Source organism: Mytilus galloprovincialis, chromosome 2, assembly GCF_965363235.1.
Source record: "Mytilus galloprovincialis chromosome 2, xbMytGall1.hap1.1, whole genome shotgun sequence".
Taxonomy (NCBI): domain Eukaryota; kingdom Metazoa; phylum Mollusca; class Bivalvia; order Mytilida; family Mytilidae; genus Mytilus; species Mytilus galloprovincialis.
Genome location: NC_134839.1, coordinates 77,901,853 through 77,928,090, shown reverse-complemented (window position 1 = coordinate 77,928,090; position 26,238 = coordinate 77,901,853). Strand labels below are relative to the sequence as shown.

Genomic DNA, 26,238 nt, shown 5'->3' with positions numbered 1-26,238 from the left:
ATCTTTGTGGTAGCTGTTCTTTTATGATTGAGTGTATCAAAATTTAGAATCAATTCACACTATTTAGTTTCTAATTATTTAGACCTTTTATTCTTAATGGTTTTTCCCCTCGTACTTGCGCTTGGTGGTATCCAGATTCCTTATAGGAAAATGTCATGGTTAAGATCACTGCATACGGAAAAGCTTTAGCGAAATAAGTGAAGACAACATTTCAAAAGCAGCTCATTTCTGAGGATTTTGAAAAAGAAAAGGGATTTTCTTTTACTAAAAGAGTCAATGTACACGTAATACTTAGCAATTCAAGTACTAGTATTACATAAATAATTCATTAATGTGAAGTATCATAATTATAACGTTAAAAATAAATGTTAGTATTGGAATTCTGAACCAAAACAAAACCTCATTGAAAATAAAAACATCTTGGTATTTCATTTCATTTAGTATAGTCATTTAAACAAGTGTTGACGTTTAATCTCATCAATGATACCAAGCTTATAATAAAGAATTTCAGACGCGCCTTTCGTCGAAATATAACTCGACTGTCATTCTCGTATAAACACAAATTGAAGCAAGGAATTCGTATTTAATAGCTTGAATCACAATGTTTTACACCACCGTAAAAATATCTTTATATCCAAAACCTCGTAAATTGTCTCAATTTCCAAAGGCATTTTTGGGTGTAAAATCCTTTAATTTACATATGTAGTAAACAGACATTGTTTTTTAAGGTACTCACCATTGAGTGTATGCATTCCGTTGGAATAGGATTCCTTGTGTTTAAGGTATTGGGAGAACTGCATGCAGCATATGGTATTATGGCATTGAATACCACTTGTTTTGTTCCTAGCGTTCTTAATTTGTTTCCTTCAAGAGCAACAGCTAATGGCGATTCTGTAAAGAAATGTCTGAAGGCTTGCAGGAAAGTCACTGACACAATTATCAACATACTTGCATTCGCGGCTCAAATATCAGTTATACCACTTGTTATTTACTTCGGTGTTTATAAAATGGATGTTTCAACAGAAGAAACCATTTATAGTATATGTTGCTTTTTACTTTGTTCCTTATCATGGTGGGAAAATTTTCTTCCTGATGGATCAAAGAAGAAAAACACTTTACCCGATGGAACGGAGATGAATAAGACTTTAACTGATAGATCGAAAAAGAATAACACTTCAACTGATGGAACGGAAAAGAATAACACTTCAACACACAAGTTTGATCAAACAATTTTAAGCATACAATTCGATCTACAAGAAAGTCGGCCATTCATTACAGCAATATCGTCATTGCTCAAAATTGGGGTTACAATTTTAACTGGTGTCTTCTTACCAGAACCAGATCTCAATTTAGTCACAGGGTGGAAGGATCTAACATCAGATGAAATATTCAAATTTACACCAATAATTTGTATAACAACATGCTCCTTTGTGGCTTTCTTCATGGCATATATAGCATGCAGGTTGAAATTACAAGTGTTTTCTTTTTCATTGGCTTGCTTCCTGTCGACCCCTTTTGCTGTTGGAATTGCCATGATTGACTGTGAATACAATATTTTATCAGCATTCACCAAAGACAGTTTAAATTGCCAGGTAGAAGGTTCGATCGATTTGTACATGTATTTCATTTGGGGTTTCATATTATTTGTTTCAATATATTGGATTGCACGGCACATCTGGAGTCCAAATCAAGAGAGACTAGCAAAGATGGACAAGTAAGTTTTATTATAAAGTACACAATGTAGGTCATACTCTATTTTTTCCACTAACATTTTAACATCGATATTGCTGTGCGTTGTCAATTATTACTTTTACAAAATATGTAGTTATGTATTTATTATATCAAAACTTTATTCTGACCCACAAAATTATTCTTATTTTATTTTTGCTAAATGTTTTTCTTTGGGAGGGGAATCTACATTACAACATTATTAATTTTAAATGCATATTTACTACTTGAGTCACAGAAACGTTCAATATAAATTTAAATACACATGCTTCATAATAAATTTTAAAAAATAAAATTAGGAGAACATATGATGTCGTCAATAAACTAAGCCTGCACAGATATCACTCATGGCAGACAATTGTTCTTTGAATGTATCCATAGTGTTTTGAATGTTTTCTACAGATTCAATTCTTCAATCAAATGATAAAATACATCAAACGAATGGACAACAACTGTCATATTCCTAACTTGGTACAGGCATTCTCAAATGTAGAAAATGGTGTATTATACCTGGTTTTATAGCGCCAAACCTCTCACTTGTATGACAGTCACATCAAGTTCCATTATATTTTCAACAATGCGTCAACACAACACTGGACAATTAAAAAACTCAAATATGTAATATCACAATCATTCCTTAAACAGATCCAAACCTAGTGAAAGCATTTGGTGCTTCTATCTCCGATTCTAATTCAAAAATAATTTAAAAAAATGCAGAATATATTTTTAACTCTGCAACCATATTTTTACGAGGATGTCCAATATGAAAGTATTTAAATCTACTGTAATTTACAATACGCGGTTTGAGTCCATTTTGCAACAACTTTTTCATTTTTCTAGACTGTTTGTGAATCCTCTATACTGCAGCATTCTCTTAGAACAACACTTATTGATGAATAGACGAAGATATGTCAGACGGATCAGAAAAGAAGTAGAAAATGGGGTTGAACTATTTAGGTGACTGAATAATATTATTATATTACTTATTAAGACTATCAAAAAATGTTTGTAAATTAATACTGTAAGCAACCTAACTATCGCGAACTATTTGATAATGAATCTATTGCGAGAAGATTAACATCGGGAATACAATTAGTCGTCAATATATAAAATGCACTTCTAATTTGAGTACACCAACGAAGTTAACAAATTGCCGGGAGTAAATACGGATACAATATCCGTATGCGCTATAGTAAGTTGATTTACATTATTAGCCAGGGGCTGTTTACGGATCTGAAAAAGAAAATAGTAATAGAAAAGATGACAAAATATCAGTTTTATAAAGAGTTCACTATTGTTGATAATAATATGTGTGTAATAGTTTTGAACAAAAACAAAATTATACATCTTCAAAGCTGTATATGTACGATGCATGTTTCACTCATTGTTTACTGTTGTACGGTGATCTATATTTACTTACGTTGATACAACTTGGTCGGTATCTGTGGTGTTGGACTGTTGTATCATGTTCAAACAATGGCATTTTCTTGAAATTAAACCCGGGAAAACTAATCCGAATTATTTACCAAAGTTAACACTGTAGGATGTTCACGCTGAATAAAACTAGAAACGTATGCAACAAAACTGTAACCCACATCTGTCCAATGTACTTGGTTATATTCGTTGCATCACAGTTGCATTATTTCAAAGTCTGATATTCTTTTCCACATTCATGACCCTTTCTGAGGAAATCCACATCAACCCCTTTTCTTATCGTGTTTGTGAATATTGTCACATTACCTAAACTGCATAAACTTTTCAGATTCTCGAAGCCTAAGATTGATGAGTTCGTATTTTCTTAATTTTTCATTTGCAAGGGGTTTCAACATAGCTAAATACTCTTTAAGATACAAAAATGGTTACAAATTAAATCAGCAGATGAAGTCGCCAGTGATGAAGAGAACCTTTCAGAAAATTGCTAGTGACGTTCTCTAATAGTCCAATTGAAAAAAAAGGCAATTTAAGCTTTCGTTTTTTTCTTTTAAAAAAGAGGAAAAAGCTTCGTTTGTTTTCAAATTGTTCTAAAGTTTTGAATAAGTTTAAAAAATTAGGCATTAGCAAAGTCGAAGTTTAGTATACTAGTATGTAAACATTAAGCATATATGATTTTTTATTCTTGAATTCATAAGATTAAAATTAAAACTTTTTTCAATGATTCTGTATAAATTCATTATGAAAGTTGAATTTATTTTGCTATCATGCATATTGGAAAGAAATTCTTTCAAACATTGTTAAAGGTAAGTCTGTCAAAAGATTCAAGTATGGTACCAACGTGTAACAGGTAGTTGATATTGAAGACAAAAGTTAATTATGTACCATGTTTTCAACAGCAACATAGATATCTATATTATGTTCTTTTTTCTTAATTAGACCGCAGTTTTTATGCTAAATATTGATTTATATGTTTTTCTCGTGATATGACTGCTGTAATTTCGAAAGCAGCGTTTCGAATCACCATAGCAACAACATTGCATCAACTCCACTTAACATTCACATATAAAAGGCAAGGTAATAAACTCAGATTCGCAATACAGTAACACTGCATAAAATGCGGGATAATTTGTAACCAGGGTTCGCTGCATCAATTTCAATCTATTTATCTAATTCGGAACCGGATTAAAAAGACACAGTGCGAAAGGGATAACTACTCAAATAGGTATCAACAGATGAGTAATTTGGTACTGTCATTTGTGTTATTAAGATGTGATGGTAAAAAAATTTGGAAACTATTTAAATTATGGAAAATGTCTCCGAGGAGATCGGTCATGATCCCCCTTTTTACTGATTTAGCACTAATAATGATATTATTTATACCATATGAGGAAAAAATCTTCGTCTACAAAATACACTTCGTCTGAAAGTTAACCCAACAATGTTAGATCTTCAAAAATCTTTCAAATGTTTCACAACTTTGCGTTTGAAAGTTAACCAATAAAATGTTTACATCTTATTTACCTTATTTACCTGTGTACAAACTTCAGTAACCATATAACGTCAAGTTTCCAAAACATTCTATAGAAACACAAAACAAAAATATAATGGTGCTTTGAAACACCCAAGATATATGTTTAAACTCTTGAATTTTGAAAGCGTCGAAATAGGATGAACGTATCATAAACCCAGAGGCAAATATAATCAAGCCTAAATTCAACGTTAAAACCAATGATTGTGTTGGATACAAACCGCAATGTTTATCCGTGTGCATGCAAACATCTTAGAATGTCTAAGAAGAGGGGTCTAATATATAGGAGAAACAACATTTTCCAAAACACTAAAAAAGTGAAAAAGTATATCTTTTACTAAACGCATTAGTGCTGACATGAATTATCATTGATATGATTATATTTATAAATTAGCTGTTTACAAAATTTTGAATTTTTTGAAATACTAAGGCTTTTCTACCTCAGGCATACATTACCTTAGCTGTATTTGGAAAAACTTTTAGGAATTTTGGTCCTCAATGCTCTTTAACTTCGTACTTTATTTGGTCTTTTTAACTTTTTTGGATTCGAGCGTCACTGATGAGTCTTTTGTAGACGAAACGCATGTCTGGCGTATATACAAAATTTAGTCCTGGCATCTTTGATGAGTTTATTTACTACCACTGGGTCGATGCCACTGCTGGTGGAGATTAATTTCCCCTAGGGTATCACCAGCCCAGTAGTCAGCACTTTTTGTGCTGACATGAATTATCATTGATATTGTTAAATTTATAAATTAACTGTTTACAAAATTTTGAATTTTGATGCCCCACCTATGATAGTAGAGGGGCATTATGTTTTCTGGTCTGTGCCTCCGTTCGTCTTTTCGTTCTTTCGTCCGTTCGTTCGTTCGTCCGTCTGTGCGTCCGTTCGCTTCAGGTTAAAGTTTTTGGTCAAGGTAGTTTTTGAAGAAGTTGAAGTCCAATCAACTTGAAACTTAGTACACATGTTCCCCATGATATGATCTTTCTAATTTTAATGCCAAATTATAGTTTTGACCCCAATTTCATGGTCCACTGAACATAGAAAATAATAGTGTGAAGTTCAGGTTAAAGTTTTTGGTCAAGGTAGTTTTTGATAAAGTTAAAGTTACATCAACTTGAAACTTAGTACACATGTTCACTATGATATGATCTTTCTGATTTTAATTCCAAATTAAAGTTTTTACCCCAATTTCACGGTCCTTAACACAGAAAATGATAGTGCGAGTGGGGCATCCGTGTACTATGGACACATTCTTGTTAACAATACTAAGACTTTTCTACCTCAGGCATAGATTACCTTAGCTGTATTTGGAAAAACTTTTAGGAATTTTGGTCCTCAATGCTCTTCAACTTCGTACTTTATTTGGCCTTTTTAACTTTTTTGGATTCGCGCGTCACTGATGAGTCTTTTGTAGACGAAACGTGCGTCTGGCGTATATACAAAATTTAATCCTGGTATCTATGATGAGTTTATGCACTACCACTGGTTCGATGCCACTGCTGGTGGATATTTATTTCCCCGAGGGTATCACCAGCCCAGTAGTCTGCACTTTTTGTGCTGACATGAATTATCATTGAAATGGTTATGTTTATAAATCAACTGATTACAAAATTTTGAATTTTTTGAAATACTAAGGCTTTTCTACCTCAGGCATACATTACCTTAGCTGTATTTGGAAAAACTTTTAGGAATTTTGGTCCTCAATGCTCTTTAACTTCGTACTTTATTTGGCCTTTTTAACTTTTTTGGATTCGAGCGTCACTGATGAGTCTTTTGTAGACGAAACGCGCGTCTGACGTGTATATAAAATTTAGTCCTGGTATCTATGATGAGTTTATTGACTAGCAGGTCGAACAACTGATGGTCTTTAATAAATACTGATATATATATATATATATATATATATGTATATATATATACATATATATATGCATATATAGACGAACTTTTCAACTGGTATCTCAAAGGTTATTCAGATTATAAGAATAACAATAATAGCGTTAAATCAATTAAACGGAAAAACGACCGAAAATCACAAATAATGAATTTGGGAGTTGTATTTTTTATTTATTCATTTTTTAAATATCAATAAACAATTTTTATTGCATATATGCTATTTAGAGCTTGCTTGTTATTAAATACTGAATTTTTAATGAAAAAGCTCAGTAAAAAGTACTGAAATTGTCATCTATTATAAGTCATAACATTTACATTCTTTTGTATACACTTTATACATCAATTTGCCTACCGAATTGTGGACAATTTCAGATGGAAGAGCAAATTACAAAATCTGAGATTAATTTTTCATTTATATTCCAATTACTGAATCCTCGTCTTCCCTATCTATACATCCAAACATGTTAGATGTTTCTGTCAAAAGTAATCTTACTGGCGAGAAACTCTTATTCTAAGCGATATTACGCTTTAAATTTTGAATTTTAATATACTAAATATTTTTTTTCTAGAATTACTGTAGAAGAAAATAAAACACCTTTAAAAAAGATACCTCCAATGATATATGCTTGTGCAACCATGTGGCATGAAAATCGACAGGAAATGGTGCAGTTATTAAAGTCATTATATAGGTAGGATAAATAATATTTGATCGTGGAAAATTTTGGAAAGACTTGTACAGTGTTCTTTATTCTGTTTTATCTAATGTTAAATGTTATGTACACATGTGTATAAGGCGATGTGGACGTTAAGTCTAAAGACATATAGAGATCATCATTCAGTCGTTTGCAATAGGCAACTGATTAGAAATATGTAGTCACCGAAGTGTCAATATATTTAACAGAGGTTTGCCCAATTCACCATCAAAACATAATGCTCCAGGAGATTTAAAAGATTACTAAAAAAAATCACTGGCTTACTTCAAGCCAGTGGATGTTGGATGAATACTGATATTTTAGACTTAGAAACATGATTTGTTTTATTATTTGTTATTGACATTAAACTTTCAGTAACTGCAAATTTTCTTAGATCTGTGCTTCGTGCCATTTTTGTTTGTATGTTAAACCACATCTCCCCATTTTCATACTTTAGGACATACGATACGATTACATGGGGAAGTAACGACGTTGCTAACGTAACCTGTTATTTTCGCGACGTCAATCTATGACATATCGGGAAAAGATGCATTTTTGTTTGATTTTTATCATTTAAGGGCAAATCCAATAGTTTATTTTTTACGGTGAGAATTTTTTCTCGTAAAGATATTTCATTCTTCAATTGACAGAGAATAAAATTTTGCCAAAAAAAATATTTGTTGTCGATTTCGTTTTTGCAAAAAATACTACTGAAAATTGAACATTTTTGCAATTTTGAAGAAACAAACGTTTTTTATTTAAAAAAAAATAAATATGATTTTTTAATCAACATATACTTATATAAGGGAGCTCAAATTGAAGCAAAATAGTTCAAGATGGTTAGAAAAATCTAACTCTACCATTTAAAGAATTAATTCTTACTCAAATAAAGCCAAAAACGTTATGGTTACTCCCCAAAACGGCAAGAAATGAACATTTGAAATGCACATTTTAGATTTTTTTTAAATATTTCTAACGGTGTCGATTTGACCAAAGTAAGATATGTTATTCTTTGAAAAAAATGGAACGTCATAACGTTTTGAAAAGTATTTGTCACCATACTCGTTTTTGAGAAAAATCGAGTAATATAATATTGTTTACTCAATCCCTTCCGTAAGCCTCACAAATTGCGCCAAAAATTAAGACGTTTCGGGACGTAACGTTATATTTCCCCGCTAATTTTTCTTTAGGCAGTGCGACGGTGTGGAAGACAAATGTATTTTTACACTGTGACTTTGTTGGATAGTTGTCTCGATAGCATATCGCATCTTCTTATTTATAATGGACAAGTATCTGTACGAGCTAATAATTCAGTTAGCTTTACTATTGTGTTCGTCAAAATTGTGAAACCTGGGTGTGAAACATGCAAACCATTAACCCGAATAACTCAGTCGTTATATTCCGCTGATCTACGATTACTACCTCGCAAGTAGGAGAGATCGATTACGGGGAGGGACTGAATTATTCGGGTTAGCAAACCATGGAATTACAAACTACTAAAATAGTCCCCGGCTCTGGTATACGGTATTTCATCCCTCTCTTAAAACAAACGAATTACGCGTTAGAAATCCGTTTCTGTGTGTCGGTCTATAGTACAAAGCAGGGTTAATTTTCATATTATATTTACATTTGATGTTTTTGTTCTGATTATTAATTTAATATGCCACTTGACGTCCGTCATCCATAATCATTATTTATTTTACCGTTACTTTACAAAGACGTGTTTTTCTTACACTGATTTATATTGCACTGTCTATATAATTTCACATATTGAAATCAATAAAGAGCACTTGAAATTTTGAAACCAAACACTTGACTGTCTAAAATCTCACCGACTCCGTATTTTATATTCATGTTGCAGTTTTGGTTTTTTTTCTTTACAGGCTTCTACCTATAGCAAAAATCTGTATGTTGATTCTTAGTGTTTTGAATTATATGTGTCGTTGGGTTGCTGTCGTATTAATGTATACCTTAAACATTTTTTTTTCGTAAAAAAAGGATTGATTGGGTATAGAAATATTCACATCTCTGGACTGCTCCCGTCCGACAGTTACGTATATATATTTGCTAAAATTGGGTGCAGCCGTTTAGCTGCTCGGATGTATAAATTTGCAGCCTCGTTTAGTCGAAATAAAAATGTCGTAATATCAGATGCATAGAGTAAGGAAGGAGAGTTTTGCGCTATCTATACGTTAAAATACCATCTAAATAAATGGTTGAAGGGATATAGAACTTCGAATAAAATATCTAAACGACAACAAAGGTCACATGAATCTTCAAATAAGTCGTATCTGTTGCGCCTTTTGCAGTTGTAGATGAAAAAAATACGTTGATTAACAAAGCAGATCAGTAAGACATTAACTTGAGAATAAACGAAACGACCGAAAAATGTTGAATGTTATTATAAATTGTGGCCATTTTTGTCGTGTGTTTTTGCTTTTATGACATATTCACAATATATAAGTAAATGAAATTGACACAGTAATTTTTCCACCTAAACGAGCCTGACTGCCCTGGTTTTACGCTTCAATATATGAGTTATTGCATATATACACAATGGAAATTGTTTTCTGTTCTACTGCCCTCTACATAGTTTGGCTGCATACAATGTAACCACTGATGTAGACTACTATATTATTATTGATTATTCAAACAAATGAATTCAAAGAGAAAGATGCGGAAAGAAATTCTAAAATTTAGAAATAAGATATAAAATAAAAATAAAATACCAAAACTGGAATACTCTTTGAGACAATTATAAGTTGAGAACTAATGATTATGCATCACTATATGAAACTGATGAATTGATTTGTCCCGTGCTCCAGTGGCAAATATATCACGCATATTTACGACGAGGCGAGAGAAGATCTGAAGTAAATGATTGATACATTATCAAGATATAAAGAGTGTAATAGCGGTAAAACGTATGCCGTACTAGATAAAGTTGAATAATGATCAAAATCTTGAGTTAAGCTATTAGCCCCTTTTTTTCCCCATCCTGTTATGGACCCGCTGACTTAAGAGGGCGTGTCTAATTAGTCAAGACCTACACTGGTTTTTTTTTGTGTTAAATTATATTTGTTTCCTCATACATAAGTAAACACCAGCATCGTCAGATATTTTCTACTTGTATGTCAGTGTATATTATATTACAATGTTTTCTTATTTCAATATTTTTTTATTACTGTGTCATCTTTTGTTTTACATTGTTTATCGGTTAAAGGTCGTATGCATTTAAAGAGCTACTATATAAATATATATTAGCACTTAGCTAGATGCATGATCTTTCTCAAGTAAGTAAGTAAGTAAGTAATGTTTATTGGTTTAAAATCCAAAATTACAGGATTGATACTAAGACAATACAAATTTGTTATACACAAACATTGCATTATACTGCAATAATAAATCATTACGCATTTGCTGTCGTTGTTTTCTACTGTATTGAAGATAATTTTAATAAAACGGAAACTTAAGTGAGTATGGTCTAGTAAAGATTAAGATAATTGCAGTTCTTTTATAATAGACCAAAAGGACAAAGATAACCATTAAGTTTTGAGTTCTAGTTCTGTTAATATTCTGTATGAGTTTTTTGCCGATTCCCGCCGTGCCCAAGAAACCGCCCTTTCCAGACGGCCACTATGACGTCGTTGAAACACCGTGAGATTACGGGAAACAATAGACGACGGTTACGTTTGTTATTACCTCCCCTGAAACTGTTGGATATGCCCTTCAAGTGATTCGTCCCCAAAGGCTATCACCAGCCCAGTAGTCAACACTTCGGTGTTACATGAATATCAATAATGTGGTCATTTTTATAAATTTTCTGTTTACAAAACTTTTTCGAAAAACTAAGGATTTTCTTTCCCGGCATAGATTACCTAAGCCGTATTTGGCACAACTTTTTGGAATTTTGGATCCTCAATGCTCTTCAACTTTGTACTTGTTTGGCTTCATAAATATTTTCATATGAGCGTCACTGGTAAGTTTTATGTAGACGAAACGCGCGTCTGCCGTACAAAATTATAATCCTGGTACCTTTGATAACTCTTTACACCACTTGGTCGATACCACTGCTGTTGGAAGTTTCGTCCCCGAGGGTATCACCAGCCTAGAAGTCAACACTTCGTTTTTGACATGAATATCAATAATGTGGTCATTTTTATAAATTTCTTGTTTACAAAACTTTGAATTTTTCGCAAAACTACGGATTTTCTTATCCTAGTCATTATTTACTTTTGCCGTATTTGGCACAACGTTTCGGAATTTTGGATCCTCAATGCTCTTCAACTTTGTACTTGTTTGGCTTTATAAATATTATGATATGAGCGTCACTGATGAGTCTTATGTAGACAAACGCGCGTCTGGCGTACTAGATTATAATCCTGGTACCTTTGATAACTATTTACACCACTGGGTCGATGCCACTGCTGGTGGACCTTTCGTCCCCAAGGGTATCACCAGCCCAGTAGTCAACACTTCAGTGTTGACATGAATTTCAAAAATGTGGTCATTTGTATAAATTTCCTGTTTACAAAACTACGAATATTTCGAAAAACTAAGGATGTTCTTATCCAAGGCTTAGATTACTTTACCCGTATTTGGCACAACTTTTGGGAATTTTGATCCTCAATGCTGTTCACCTTTGTACTTATTTGGCTTCATAAATATTTTGATATGAGCGTCACTGATGAGTCTTATGTAGACGAAACGCGCTTCTGGCGTACTAAATTATAATCATGGTACCTTTGATAACTACTAACTTACTTAAATGGATCCCTCTTTTTTAAAATGCCGTTTGGTATGATTACGTTTTAAGATTTCCTGTACCAATCATGAAAAAGCCAACAATTTATTTTTAGCTCACGTCCGTCGTCGTCATCCGTCGTTAACTTTTACAAAAATCTTCTCCTCTGAAACAACTAGGCCAAATCTAACCAAAATGGGCCACACTCATCAATGGGGTATCTAGTTTAAAATATGTGTCCAACGACCCAGAAAACTAATCAAGATGGCCGCCATGGCTAAAAAAGAACAAAAGGGTAAAATGTAGATTTTTGCTTATATCTCTGAAACCAAAGCATTAAGAGCAAATCTGACATGACGTAAAATTAATTATCTATCTGCCCTGAAAAGGTTGCTGCCCCTGAATTGGTAATTTTAAGGAAATTTTGCTGTTTTTGGTTATTATCTTCAATATTGTTATAGATAGAGATAAACTGTAAACAGCAATAATGTTCAGTAAAGAAAGATCTGCAAATAAGTCAGCATGACCCTTATGGTTAGTTGACACCTTAATGAGTTATTGCCCATTTATAGTCAATTTTTTTTTTAACAATTTGCATAAATTTTGTAAATTTTTACAAAATATTTTCCATTGTTACTACTGGGCCAAGTTCATTATTGATAGGGATAGTTTGACGGGGTTTGACTTATAGATTGGTGATCTTCTGCTGTTGTCTGTTATATGATCGGGTTGTTGTCTCTTGGACACATTCCCCATTTCCATCCTCAATTTTATTTCAGAGATTATGTTGCCTAACATAATTTATTTGATAGAAGGTTGCTGCTAACCAGGAAGATTTTAAACCATGTTTCCATGTGTTAAATTCAAAGACATCTCATCGAGACAATCCCGATTTGAAATTTGCTAACCGTTATAGAAGATCTGATTCACAGATAAGGAGGGATATATTCCAATTGTGGTAACTACAATTCTGTCCTCTTTTTCCTCAAATCTAAAACATTAAATAGATTTATTACCGAATTTGTACCTAAATAATCGGATACAACAGGAAAAGCAGGGTCAGAATACCAATTCTGATCACCAGATATCGCCAATGGTTTTGGAGACGCTCTTTTTGCTGTCTATGTTTTGTTTTGTATACTATAATTGGTCTTTTTTTCGTTTTTCGTTTTTGGCCTTGGTGCTGTGCGTTTGTCTTCATCGAAAGAATAGCACTAAGATATTCCGCCTTGAGGTTCAAATTTCATTTCAGAACTAGAAAAATTGAAAATCGTAAAGCATATTTACGTTACGATTAAAAAATGTAGTCAATGACAAATAATTTATATGTACTTTTCAGAGTTGACACAGATCAGTATATTAGACAGAAGGCATTAGAAACTTATATTTCACTGAATAAAGGTGAAGAAGTAAACACGGAAGCATTTGAATACTACGAATTCGAAGGTAATATTTTGTCTTTAGAATCTTGTCATTAATACCAAGACACAGATATACTTCTATTTTTATGATTATATATTTATATATATATATATATATATCTGCAATCAATTTCATCTTCATACCTTATATATCATGTACTATGTTTCAAATCTAGATTCTTCTGACGAGGAAAGGTGATACTAGGCCACCGATAGCTGCATTAATAATTCAGTCTAGATGAGCGAGTGGTCTAGAGTGATAGACACAGTGCAGAAGGTGTTGTATGGTGTTGATTATACCAAAAAAAATGCTGAAAACGCAATTTATTCTGTCCTATAAAAAAGCAGGCTGTCAATTATCCGTTGATATGCTGGTAACATAGTTGGACATTAATAATTTAAATCACCTTCAAAAAATCATGATTTTATATCATTAAAATGGCTCTTTATGAAATGTATAAATGTATAATGTACCTATTTGATTGTGGTTGTATTAATATATCGATTCCGAATTAAGATCACATATAAATTGATCATGTAGAAATTATTGCTAGTTGCCTAATAACTTAATATAACTTATCAGCGTACTTTTTTGATTAAAGGATTCGTATTGCTCAGTTTTTTTATGTAGTATTATGTAGACTATTGTTTGACTTTATTTCGCTTTTCGTCGTTGTCAGTTTGTCTTCGAAGAATAAGTTCAAATCTCATTTTGGTCTCTCGTTGTGGAATTAGTGAAACTTTTTAAGAAATTAGCCACTGTACAAATGCTTTCTAGATATAACAACGATTAACATTAATATATATTAACAGTATTGTACATTTAGATTTGATTTTCTTATGTAACGAAAAAATAAGATTTGTAATTTGTATGTTTATCTATTTACGGGATCACTGATCTCTGTTTTACAGCTCACATTCTATTTGATGATGCTTATGAATTGGATGATAATGAAGAAGAAATGGTGCCTAACAAATTTGTAAGAGATTTTACAGATGTCATGCAGGAAGCTGCAAAGTATGTTAGACATTGAAACTTAAACTTTTGGTTTTGATATTCATTTATCTTAGTTTTTATTTAAATACCATTGAAAACAAATTTCAAAAATTTGAAACAGTTACAGGGGCACTAGCTGTCAAATTCATGTTCTCCGATTTGACTCAAAGTCTCATATCTGATTTATAACTATTTAAAACATTTATCCAAATTATCAAGTCTAAATTAACAATTTACATGGCATCGGCTCGACACTATGAAGCTTCGTTTCGTGTGCATTTTAAAAATTAGTATAGACGCAATCTAACTAACAATCCAGCGATATAAAAATAAATATAGATATAGACAGAAAGCCAACTCGTGCAATTGGTTTTGTCCATGTCTGTTTAATTTCATATCATAGATTAAAAACATATATGTTAATCATCGTTTTTAACTGTATAAGAATAATGTTTTGTGGATCGAATCAGTCAATCAAATGAGTTACCTTTGTTTTACTTTCAATTTAGACACTCTTTTCCTTTAAATAACACAACACGCACACTTCATGCATTATCTATCTATAGGTTAGGGTTTAATTGAAGTTCACATGAATACGGATTCAATGAGGCAAGTGAATAATTCATCATCATTGTTTCGTAGCCTAATTTGACGAAATTGAACCATACTGGCTGCTATTAAAGAATTATTACTTCACTATTTCACTTTCAATACTGATTGAAATAAAACATCATTCTTTTGATTATTTTAATATATATCTCTCGTAGCTAATGTCCCGTTAAACAAATATAAATCGAGTTTATCTTTATTTGGAATTTCAATTTTAATAGCATTATTAATCCTACATTAGGAATAACTTTTTTTAATTGTACAAATCAGAGCCATCTTTGTATAAACATAATGAAAATTTTAAATACTTTATATTTCATAGAAGTTAACAATCGCTTTTACCATAGTGTATTATACTTTATGCTGTAGTGCTATTCTTAAGAAACACATAGAGCTCCGAAAGCCGAGAATAATTTCATCGCCTTATGGAGCACAGTTAGTGTTTCTCCTTCCTGGAAACAACTTAATGTATGTTCATCTCAAAGACAAGAACAAAATACGACACAGGAAAAGGTGGTCCCAGGTATGATAATCGCAAAAAAAAAAGATGTAGCAAAGTTAACCCTTAAAAATGATACTTTTAGTCAATGGTCATAGATTGATTTTATTTGTAAAAAAAGAATTTTTTCCAATATAAGAATTAGATATAGAATTTATATTAAATATTGTTACACAGATGTTGGCGTAAACGTCAATGAAACAACAAAACAGGAAATAAAATAACCAAATGACATTTAATTTGCAACATATGTATACAGCCATGTATCCAGTATTTTTAGATGTGATTTGTAATGGCTGATGAATCATATTTCAAATTGGATTATCCCTCATTTATCCGAAAACAAATGGCAAAAAAAAGAAATTCTTCGAACTGGCAAATATGTTCCATCGCTTATTACAAATACATTTGTTTACGTTTGTATGATGTGTTCTATACGTTTGTATGATGTGTTCTATACGTTTGTATGATTCGTCTATATGTTTGTATGATGTGTTCTATACGTTTGTATGATGTGTTTTATACGTTTGTATGAAGTGTTCTATACTGCAGTAAAGTTTAACGAATAATGCAGATTTAAAAGTCAATCTAGCCTAAGTTGACTTTTATGACTGATTTTATAAAAAAAAAAAAAAAACTACATGATGATGGTGATAGTGCTAGAAGCGCCAAGTTCTAACAAATCGAAAAGTATTCACCAACAAACCAACACGTTATCAATCTACAGCAATTTTCGATACATTGTATTATAAAACTGCTATTAATATTATAATAAACACATATTGTCATGAAGATGAAGTTTAAAGGAAATTTTAAGAGTAAAATTGGTGTATACTGTATTTAATTAAATGTGAATTCGCGTTATTTTTTGTTTCCTTGTATTTTATGACTGATTTATTGTTGATCGCATAACGCTCAGTGACAATATTTCAACCATGTGAGGGACGATAGTGCTTTATACCTTAATGATTTCAAAATTGAAAAATATATATGATTTGATAAATTCACTTAGTAGAAAAGAAAACATAAAGACCTTTTATGTGTTTGATTATACTTCAGGTAATGTACATGTACTACCTGCTTGGCTATCGTTTAACGAATGCATCTAAGGAAAAAACAAAGATATCCATAAAAGAAGACACATTTGGTGACTACATCACATGGAATACAAAACCGAACGGTGGCATATTTGAAAAAAGCCAAATTTTTAATATACTGGATGATGAAATTGTAAATCGGGTGAGCTGATCCTATTGAAATAGCATGTACAGAAAAAGATGATAACATGTCGGTTTTTCTTTTTTATCTTGTAAATGCATGTAGAATAGTGTACGATGTAAGATAAATTCTATGTTATACTTATATGAGACAATACAAATGTGTGTATCCTGCTTGAGCTCTTTTTAAAAAAATGTTTATGGACATTTTTTCGTTTTTCTATATTTTATTCGTGTCTATTTTACATAAACTGAATATTCCTTCGGAAAATAAATGCGTCTTTGCCAATGCTACGTTTATAACAGTATCCACTTACAACTATATTCACGTATTTTTTATTAAACATGTCTTCACTATTTATATCTACACTGTTTAATCTGTAAACAACTTCAAATAAATGTTGTGTTAAAAGACATAACACAACTGTTCTCTTAATATCTTTAATGCAACACATATAGAACATTTTGAATTAAAACAACTACTCTATTTATTGAAGGCTGAAAATACGTTCATATTAGCTTTAGATGGAGATGTTGATTTTACTCCGAAAGCTGTACGATTGCTTGTTGATAGAATGGTAACGAATGAACAATTAGGTGCTGCATGTGGTCGTATACATCCTATTGGTAAAGGTGGGTATATATGAAGCACACTGACTTTCAGCAACTGCTTGTGTTTAACAAAATGTCCATATTTAGGAGAGTGAGCATTAGTTTATGACGTTGATACAATGACCTATCATACGGCTATATAGTAAATATTTTCTGTTTTACTCGGTCGTCAATCATTCGTACGGTGCAATACGTCTTAAATCTAGGTCCAACCTTAAGGTGAAAAATGAAAATTCCTAAAAATCCAATGAATATGATAGAAAAAAGTAAAATCACAAAATTACTGAACTTATAGGAAAATCGATTCGGAAAGTCCATAATCACATGGCAAAATCAAATAACAAAACGCATAAAAAACGAATGGAAAAGAACTGTCATATTCCTGACTTGGTACAGGCATTTTCAAATGTAGAAAATTGTGGATTAAATCTGGTTTTATAGCGGTAACCCTCTCACTTTGATGACAGTCTCATCAATTTCCGTTATATTTACATTGATGCGTTAACTAAACAGACACAATAAATAAAATAGTCAGAATAGGGGTACATCAGTCATCATCGTATAACAAATTTTATACGTCACGTAGATTTGTCGTTCAATGTGCATAAAAACAATTTTAAAATTTACCTAGGTAATGTTAGATTACAGGGTTAAAAATCAAAAGTATGTAAGAATAAATTTCAGAAATAGACCGAGATTTAAACTAGTCCAAAAGTTATATATAGAAGAGCGTTAAACCGTAATCCAAAAACATATACACATTTTAATGGTAATTGCGCAGTCGTAACAGGTATTTGATAGTCTAACAAATCTTTTAGAATTAACAAAATTAGGTTAAAAACCAAATATTTCCTTAGGTACCAGCTTCTACGTGCCAAAAAGTAAAATCAAATCATCTTTTATAAGTGAAATGGTTTATTTCGTTATTCTAATCTGCAATAACTGTAATAGTGGTCAGGAATCGGACGTCAAGTGAATTTTAAGGCAGTTACCACTACCATCTTGCTTTTAAGTGTTAAAATACCACATTCATTGTTATCATATCAATAGAAAATAATATACCATATTTCAAAAAAGGGTCATAACATATGGAACGCCACAGCTGTCGTAAGTGGAACTCTGATATTACGTTATGTTGTTTTAGTATAACTTGAAAACTCTAAACAACAACTCGTACAGTTACTTTAATTTGAACTATAAGTCAATGCATAGCGGTACTCATCCAAAGCGCGTCTATTACACAAACGACATATGAAATCAGTCTAAAAATAGAACATATTTTTTCCGAAATGGTCACGTGATTTTACCGCATCATAATGAGATGACCACATAAAAAAATAACAGGACCACATCAAATACTGTAATTTACACATCCTGTAGTGTAAAATCGTCAAATTTCGAAACATCTTTACGTAATGCTAAAGCCATATAAAGAATTGGCAAATCATCATTACGACATAACAAAACCACATCATGTAATGAAACAACTACATTACGTTAAGTCACATACACATCAAGTAGTGTTAAAACCACTTTGCCTAACCACATTAAATAATGGTGAAACCACATCGAGTAATGACAAAAACATATCAAGTAATGACAAATTTATAGCAAGTTAATACGACAGTATCATGTAATATCGAAATATCATTAAGTAATGACTATTCTGTATTGAGTTATATCAAAACATCTTTACGAACTGCCAAAAACATATTATGTAAAGACAAACTGTCTTCAAGTGATACTAAAACAACATAGCGTAATATATGAGCTCCACATAAGACATCTGTGTCGTTCCATAGTAACAGGTAACAGTGCTTAAGAAGTATACAAGGTATATATACTCAAAACATGTTTTTTTCTCCATGTCGAAAGTTAACGAAATATTAAGTAGTTTATTTTTGTTCAATATTAAAATGAATATAATACTGTTTTCATCACGTCCTTAACAATCACAAACCCGCCTATTATTTTTAGCTCACCTGGCCCAAAGGGCCAAGTGAGCTTTTCTCATCACATGGCGTCCGTCGTCCATCGTCGTTAACTTTTACCAAAATCTTCTCCTCTGAAACTACTGGGCCAAATTTTACCAAACTTAGCCAAAATCATCATTGGGGTATCTAGTTTAAAAAATGTGTCCGGTGACCAGACAAACCAACAAAAATGGCCGCCATGGCTAAAAAAGAACATAGGGGTAAAATGTAGATTTTGGCTTATAAATCTGAAACCAAAGCATTAAGAACAAATCTTACATGGGTTAAATTGTTTATTTAGTGAAGATATATCTGCTCTGAAATTTTCAGATGAATCGGACAACCAGTTGATGAGTTGCTGCACCTAATTTTAAAGAAATGTTGTCGTTTTTGGTTATTATCTTGAATACTATTATAGATAGAGATAAACTGTAAACAGAAATAATGTTCATCAAGTACGATCTACAAATAAGTACCCCTTAAGGAGTTATTGCCATTCATAGTCATTTTTTTACCAATTTTTCTTATTTTTTTGTAATCTTTTACATTAATCTTCTTCTCTGAAACTACAAGGCCAAATTCAACCAAACTTGGCCACAATCATCATTGGGGTATCTTGTTCAAAAAATGTGTGCGGTGACCCAGCCAACCAACCAAGATGGCCGCCATTGCTAAAAATAGAACATAGGGGTCAAATGTAGATTTTGGCTAATAACTCTGAAACCAAAGCATTAAGGGCAAACCTGGCAAAGGGTTAAATTGTTTATCAAGTCTATATCTATCTGCCCTGAAATTTCAGATGAATTGGACAATAGGTTGTTGGGTTACTACTCCCCGATTGATAATTTTAAAAGAAATTTTGACGTTTTTGGTTATTATCTTGAATACTATTATAGATAGAGATAAACTGTAATCAGCAATAATGTTCAGCAAAGTAAGATCTATAAATAAGTCAACATGACCGAAATAGTCAGTTGACTCCTTAACGAATTATTGCCCTTTATAGTCAATTTTTAACAATTTTCATTAATTTGGTAAATTTTTGTAAAATTTTACAAAATAATTTCCTCTGTTACTAATGGGCAAAGTTCATTATAGATAGAGATAATTGTAATTAGCAAAAACGTTCAGTAAAGTAAGAACTTCAAACACATCACCATCACCAAAACACAATTTTGTCATGAATCCATCTGTGTCCTTTGTTTAATACGCACATAGACCAAGTGTCCTCTGAATATCATATGTCATCGACAGCCAACCGACAGCTTCGAGAGCCGTTTCTCATTCTCATATATACCCGTGGTCGAATACATTATTTCCTTGATAGGAGTGTTCTCTAAATGTTCCCGATACTGAACACAAAAACCCCTCTCAAACACCCCATTCCCTTGAACTCAACCACTGATTTTCCCGCCAAACGTCTTAATCAACACTACGCTTCGTTCAAAGTGAAACATGCATTGATACAACAAGATTCTTCTGATTTGTAACCATAAAACCAATAAACATTACATTAGTAATATAAAACCATTCAAACGGGAAAACCAACGGTCTAATCTATAAAGAAACGAAAAAACGAGAAACACGTATGAACTACATAAACAGACGACAACTACTGTACATCAGATTCCTGACTTAGGACAGGTGCAAACATTTGCAGCGGGATTAAAATGTATGAATAATAAATATTCTTGTCCTTATGTCCATTTGGTTTTGTTCTTTACATCTGGCCATTCATTAGCCTAAAATATTTATGTTGAACAAACATCTGACATCGCTTGAAAAAAATAAGTGAATTTCAATGTTCTAGGAGTACATAAGGAGATTGTTCACATTAGAATAGATTTAAATAGCAAGCAATTCGAATTTGCATTATAGATCTGATTTTAAGTTATCTCATGTTTAACGATTATTTTTCTCACATTTAAATATACGTTTTTGTAGGTTTTTTTTATGTCAACTTATGAATTAAAAATACAATTAGAAAACTAAAAGAACAAACTTTAATAATAGCATGCAAAAATTTGAAATGTAAAAAAAAGATTGTTGATAATTTTCACATTTTTAGTGTTTTTCTTCATTATAAATTAAAAAAAAAAAACCAATACTTCAAACCAATTTCGGCATCCAATTTATTTACGTAACTTATGTGATTAGAAAATTAAATTAAATACGTCGATTAAGTTTAAACAAAGTAGTCTAAGCCTCTTCAAATCACACAATGGAATTTTTATCCATATCAAAATCAATTTTTCTGACGAAAAATGATAAAAATATTACATTTTTATTTATCACGTGGTTTTCCAGATTCCCGCCTTTACTTTACTGACATAAGATCACGTATTAGCACAAGTATTCTATACATATCATACCTACGATTTTGTTATGGTTTTGATTATGATAATTGTTTTTCAATAAACTTGGCAAATGAACGCCTTTTATCTATCTTTTTATTAATTTTTTGCGAGGAAAATGTTTAGAAGAATTTCAGAAATACCGAAAGCCGAATTTTTCAGAATCTGCCTCTTTATAAAGGTTGAAAATTCAGATAAAACTATCGCTTCCATTTAATTTATAAACAAAGGTTAAAAACAAAAAGTATTTTTCATTTATTAAAAAAAGTACTGATAAGGAAATCCCTGTATATGTTGTTCGTTTTTTAGAATTGAGGTGTGTTCGATAAGGGATTGTTCTGTATTGATTTATTTAACGGGAATGCTATTGAAGTCCAAATACAAAAGATATTTCCCTTGAAGTGAACTTACTAAGAGTATTTTATCCATTGTATAGATCCGAATCATTTTAATGAGTTTATCATTAACGGAAATATGTGAGTTACGCAACATTGAACACCATAATAAAATAAGATTTCGTTACCAGATTCGGATCCAAGATGCATACTAAAATTAACAAGGTAGATACATATATCTTTTTAACAGACAAAGTATAACTCGACAAAAAACTGACCAAATCAAAATGTCCTAACTGTATAACTGATATGATGCTTGGGTTTTTGTTTTGACAACAAATTTTTAATTTTAGTGGGGAAAAGACACTTGTCATTCCTACATTTTATTACTCTTCTACCTTGTTTCATATACGCAAACTTAATAGTTTTCGAAGTTATAATTAAGAAATGAATGCTTTTTTTTAAAACTTATTGAGGTGTAAAAGCGTTGACCGAAGTACATTTTGTATGAAGCGCGGAAGCATCTCTTATTGTTGCTTGTCTTTGGTAGTTTTCTGGGGGTTGTTTAGCCACAGCATTGTCAATCTATTGCTGACTTATGAGTTTTATCATCCCTGTATTATACTGCGAGTCCCTTTTTCAAAACTTATAATTATTTTTGAGAGAGATTTTGATTTACAACAATCTATCTCATAAACAACCTTCGTCCAACAGTAATACTGAAAAAAAACTCTCTCAAAAATAGTTATAAGTTTAGTAAAATAACACGTTATAAATTTGGTGTATACAACCATTTATGTATTGAAAATGGAAATGTATGATTTTCATGAGTAGTTAGGCTTAAATGGTAATGATTTATTGATTTTCTTTTACAGGAAAACACCTCAAATTACTTTAGAAATGCATTAGCTTTGAATTTCAACAGTAATAGTTTTAACATTCATTTATACATGTTACATTTTAATCTGGTACATATTTAACAATGATTGCATTTTAGAACTGGTTGTTCTATAAGATAATATACCTCAATGCCCGACAAGATATTCACTAGGACTTGTGAAAATTTTCGACAAATCTATGCATTGCACCAACTGCTAGCATCAGTAATGAAATAATGAAAATTCATCTGATGATATAAAATCTGTTATGATTATTTTTTACTGTTTAAGGTCCAATGGTATGGTATCAAAAGTTTGAGTACGCCGTGGCCCACTGGTTACAGAAATCGACAGAACATGTTCTTGGATGTGTATTATGCAGCCCGGGATGTTTCAGTCTCTTTCGTGGGTCAGCTTTAATGGATGATAATGTCATGAGAAAGTATACTATCAAACCTACAGAAGCCTCACATCACCTTATGTATGACCAAGGTAACATCATATAAATAATACAAAGCTGAGATGGTGTTAGAGCAGGTTATTACCCCAAGAAAACATTGTTAACCGCGAGGAAGCTAAGGTTGCCAATGTTTTTTCGAAGGGTTATAATCTGCTATATCACCCTCTTATCTATGTGTTATCTAATTTATTATACTGAATGCCCTACCATAATTTTCTTTTTAACTTAAACTAAAAGTAGTGATATATGAAGTCGTTCACAAAACAACGTTACAGTTGTACAAAAATAACAAAAGAAGTTTTTTTTATTAAGTCAAAGTGACGATACATAAAATCGTAAAGCTGTAGCTTTGTTGTAAAATCATTAATGTTAATGCAATGCATTGTCTTTTTAATTATTGACTTTTTTATTGGTTCCCACAAGAGGGTGACATTAAAATAAATCTCCCGCTGAGCCATTTGATAGAGTAAATTGTCTCCCTCGTACATATATGAACCAATCAATTTTAACGTAAAGTAAAATAATAATAAATGTCCTAAATGAAGGTTAATTATTACATTTTTCTATGTTTAAAACCCAATATGAAATACTGTTAGTTAACTCTTTGATCCTTGAATAATTACTTTGCATGTATGTTTCATTATGATACGTTATTTGAATTGGCTTACAGCAATCCCGCATCCTTCTGAAATTAACATTCATTTAAGGATTGAATGCTTCTTTTTGTAAATTCATTCGGGTGTAGAAGAGTTGACCGAAGTACATTTAGTATGAGCGCGAAAGCTCTTCATTCTTAAAATGTGCGCATGGTCAACGCTTTTACAACCCTATGAAATTACTAACAAAAGCATTCAATACTAATAATTACATTATGTTCGCTATGATCATGAAACACGATTACTATCAAGTTTTGTTTAGATCACCTGGCCCAAAGGGCCAAGTGAGCTTTTCACATCACTTGGCGTCCGTCGTCCGTCGTCCGTCGTCGTCGTCGTCGTCGTCCATCGTAAGCTTTTACAAAAATCTTCTCCTCTGCAACTACTGGGCCAAATTTAACCAAACTTGGCCACAATCATCATTGGGGTATCTAGTTTAAAAAATGTGTCCGGTGACCCGGTCAACCAACCAAGATGGCCACCAGGGCTAAAAATAGAACATAGAGGTAAGATGCGGTTTTTGGCTTTTAACTCAAAAACCAAAGCATCAGGTCAAGATCTATCTGCCCTGAAATTTTCAGATGAATCGGACAACCCGTTGTTGATTTGCTGCCCCTGAATTGGTAATTTTATGGAAATTTTACTGTTTTTGGTTATTATCTTGAATATTATTGTAGATAGAGATAAACTGTAAACAGCAAAAATGTTCAGCAAAGTAAGATTTACAAATAAGTCAACATGATCGAAATGGTCAGTTGACCCCTTTAGGAGTTATTGCCCTTTATAGTCAATTTTGAACCATTTTTCGTAAATCTTAGTAATCTTTTAAGAAAATCTTCTCCTCTGAAACTACTGGGCTAAATTAATCCAAACTTGTCCACAATCATTATTGGGGTATCTAGTTTAAAAAATGTGTCCGATGACCTGGCCAATCAACCAAGATGGCCGCCATGGCTTAAAATAGAACATAGGAGTAAAATGCAGTTTTTGGCTTATAACTCTAAAACCAAAGCATTTATAGCAAATCTAACGGAGTTAAATCGTTCATCAGGTCAAAATCGATCTGCCCTGAAATTTTCAGATGAATCGGACAACCCGTTGTTGGGTTGCTGCCCCTGAATTGGTAATTTTATGGAAATTTTACTGTTTTTGGTTATTATCTTGAATATTATTATAGATAGAGATAAACTGTAAACAGCAAACATGTTCAGCAAAGTAAGATTTACAAATAAGTCTACATGACCGAAATGGTCAGTTGACCCCTTTAGGAGTTATTGCCCTTTATAGTCAATTTTAACCATTTTTCTTAAAGCTTAGTAATCTTTTACAAAAATCTTCTCCTCTGAAACTACTGGGCCAAATTAATCCAAACTTGTTCACAATCATCATTGGGGTATCTAGTTTGAAAAATATGTCCGATGACCCGGCCATTTAACCAAGATGGCCGCCACAGCTAAAAATAGAACATAGGGGTAAAATGCAGTATTGGCTTATAACTCAAAAACCAAAGCATTTAGAACAAATCTGAAGAGAGTAAAATTGTTTATTAGGTCAAGATCTATCTGGCCGTAAATTTTCAGATAAATCGGACAACCCGTTGTTGGGTTGCTGCCCCTAAATTGGTAATTTTAAGGAAATTTTGCTGTATTTGGTTATTATCTTGAATACTATTATAGATAGAGATAACCTGCAAAAAGCAACAATGTTCAGCAAAGTAAGATTTATAAATAAGTCAACATGACCGAAATGGTCAATTGACCCCCTAAGGAGTTAGTTAATGTCCTTTATAGTCAATTTTTAACAATTTTCGTTGGGCCAAGTTCATTATAGATAGAGATAATTGAAAGCGGCAAGAATGTTCAGTAAAGTAAGATGTACAAACACATCACTATCAACAAAACACAATTTTGTCATGAATCCATCTGTTTCTTTTGTTTAATATTCACATATACCAAGGTGAGCGACACAGGCTCTTTAGAGCCTCTAGTTTTTTCTTTATTTATTTGTGCACTTTATCGTAGAAGCACGTGTCAACATGAATGTTACAATTCATTTTGAAAAGAGTTGATCAAGGAATAACGCGATATTGCAGTTAGCTAATCAGAATAACGTATTATAATGAAACATACAGCTAATGTATGATGAGCTTCCACAATAAAGTGAACAGGTGAATTAAAGAAAAACTTAATTAAGAAATCATG

The 26,238-nt window shown here is 32.0% G+C and overlaps 1 protein-coding gene across 1 annotated transcript in view; it reads left to right on the top strand.

The window, feature by feature from the left end:
* LOC143062549 (chitin synthase chs-2-like) overlaps positions 1 to 26,238 on the top strand; it is an 87,746-nt gene that overhangs the window by 52,752 nt on the left and 8,756 nt on the right. The window contains exons 23-32 of the mRNA XM_076234213.1: positions 729 to 1,714; positions 2,569 to 2,679; positions 5,898 to 5,930; positions 7,160 to 7,279; positions 13,366 to 13,472; positions 14,360 to 14,465; positions 15,423 to 15,576; positions 16,612 to 16,791; positions 17,267 to 17,402; positions 23,213 to 23,413. Coding sequence (XP_076090328.1) covers positions 729 to 1,714; positions 2,569 to 2,679; positions 5,898 to 5,930; positions 7,160 to 7,279; positions 13,366 to 13,472; positions 14,360 to 14,465; positions 15,423 to 15,576; positions 16,612 to 16,791; positions 17,267 to 17,402; positions 23,213 to 23,413 — 2,134 coding nt within the window. The remainder of the gene's footprint in view (positions 1 to 728; positions 1,715 to 2,568; positions 2,680 to 5,897; positions 5,931 to 7,159; positions 7,280 to 13,365; positions 13,473 to 14,359; positions 14,466 to 15,422; positions 15,577 to 16,611; positions 16,792 to 17,266; positions 17,403 to 23,212; positions 23,414 to 26,238) is intronic.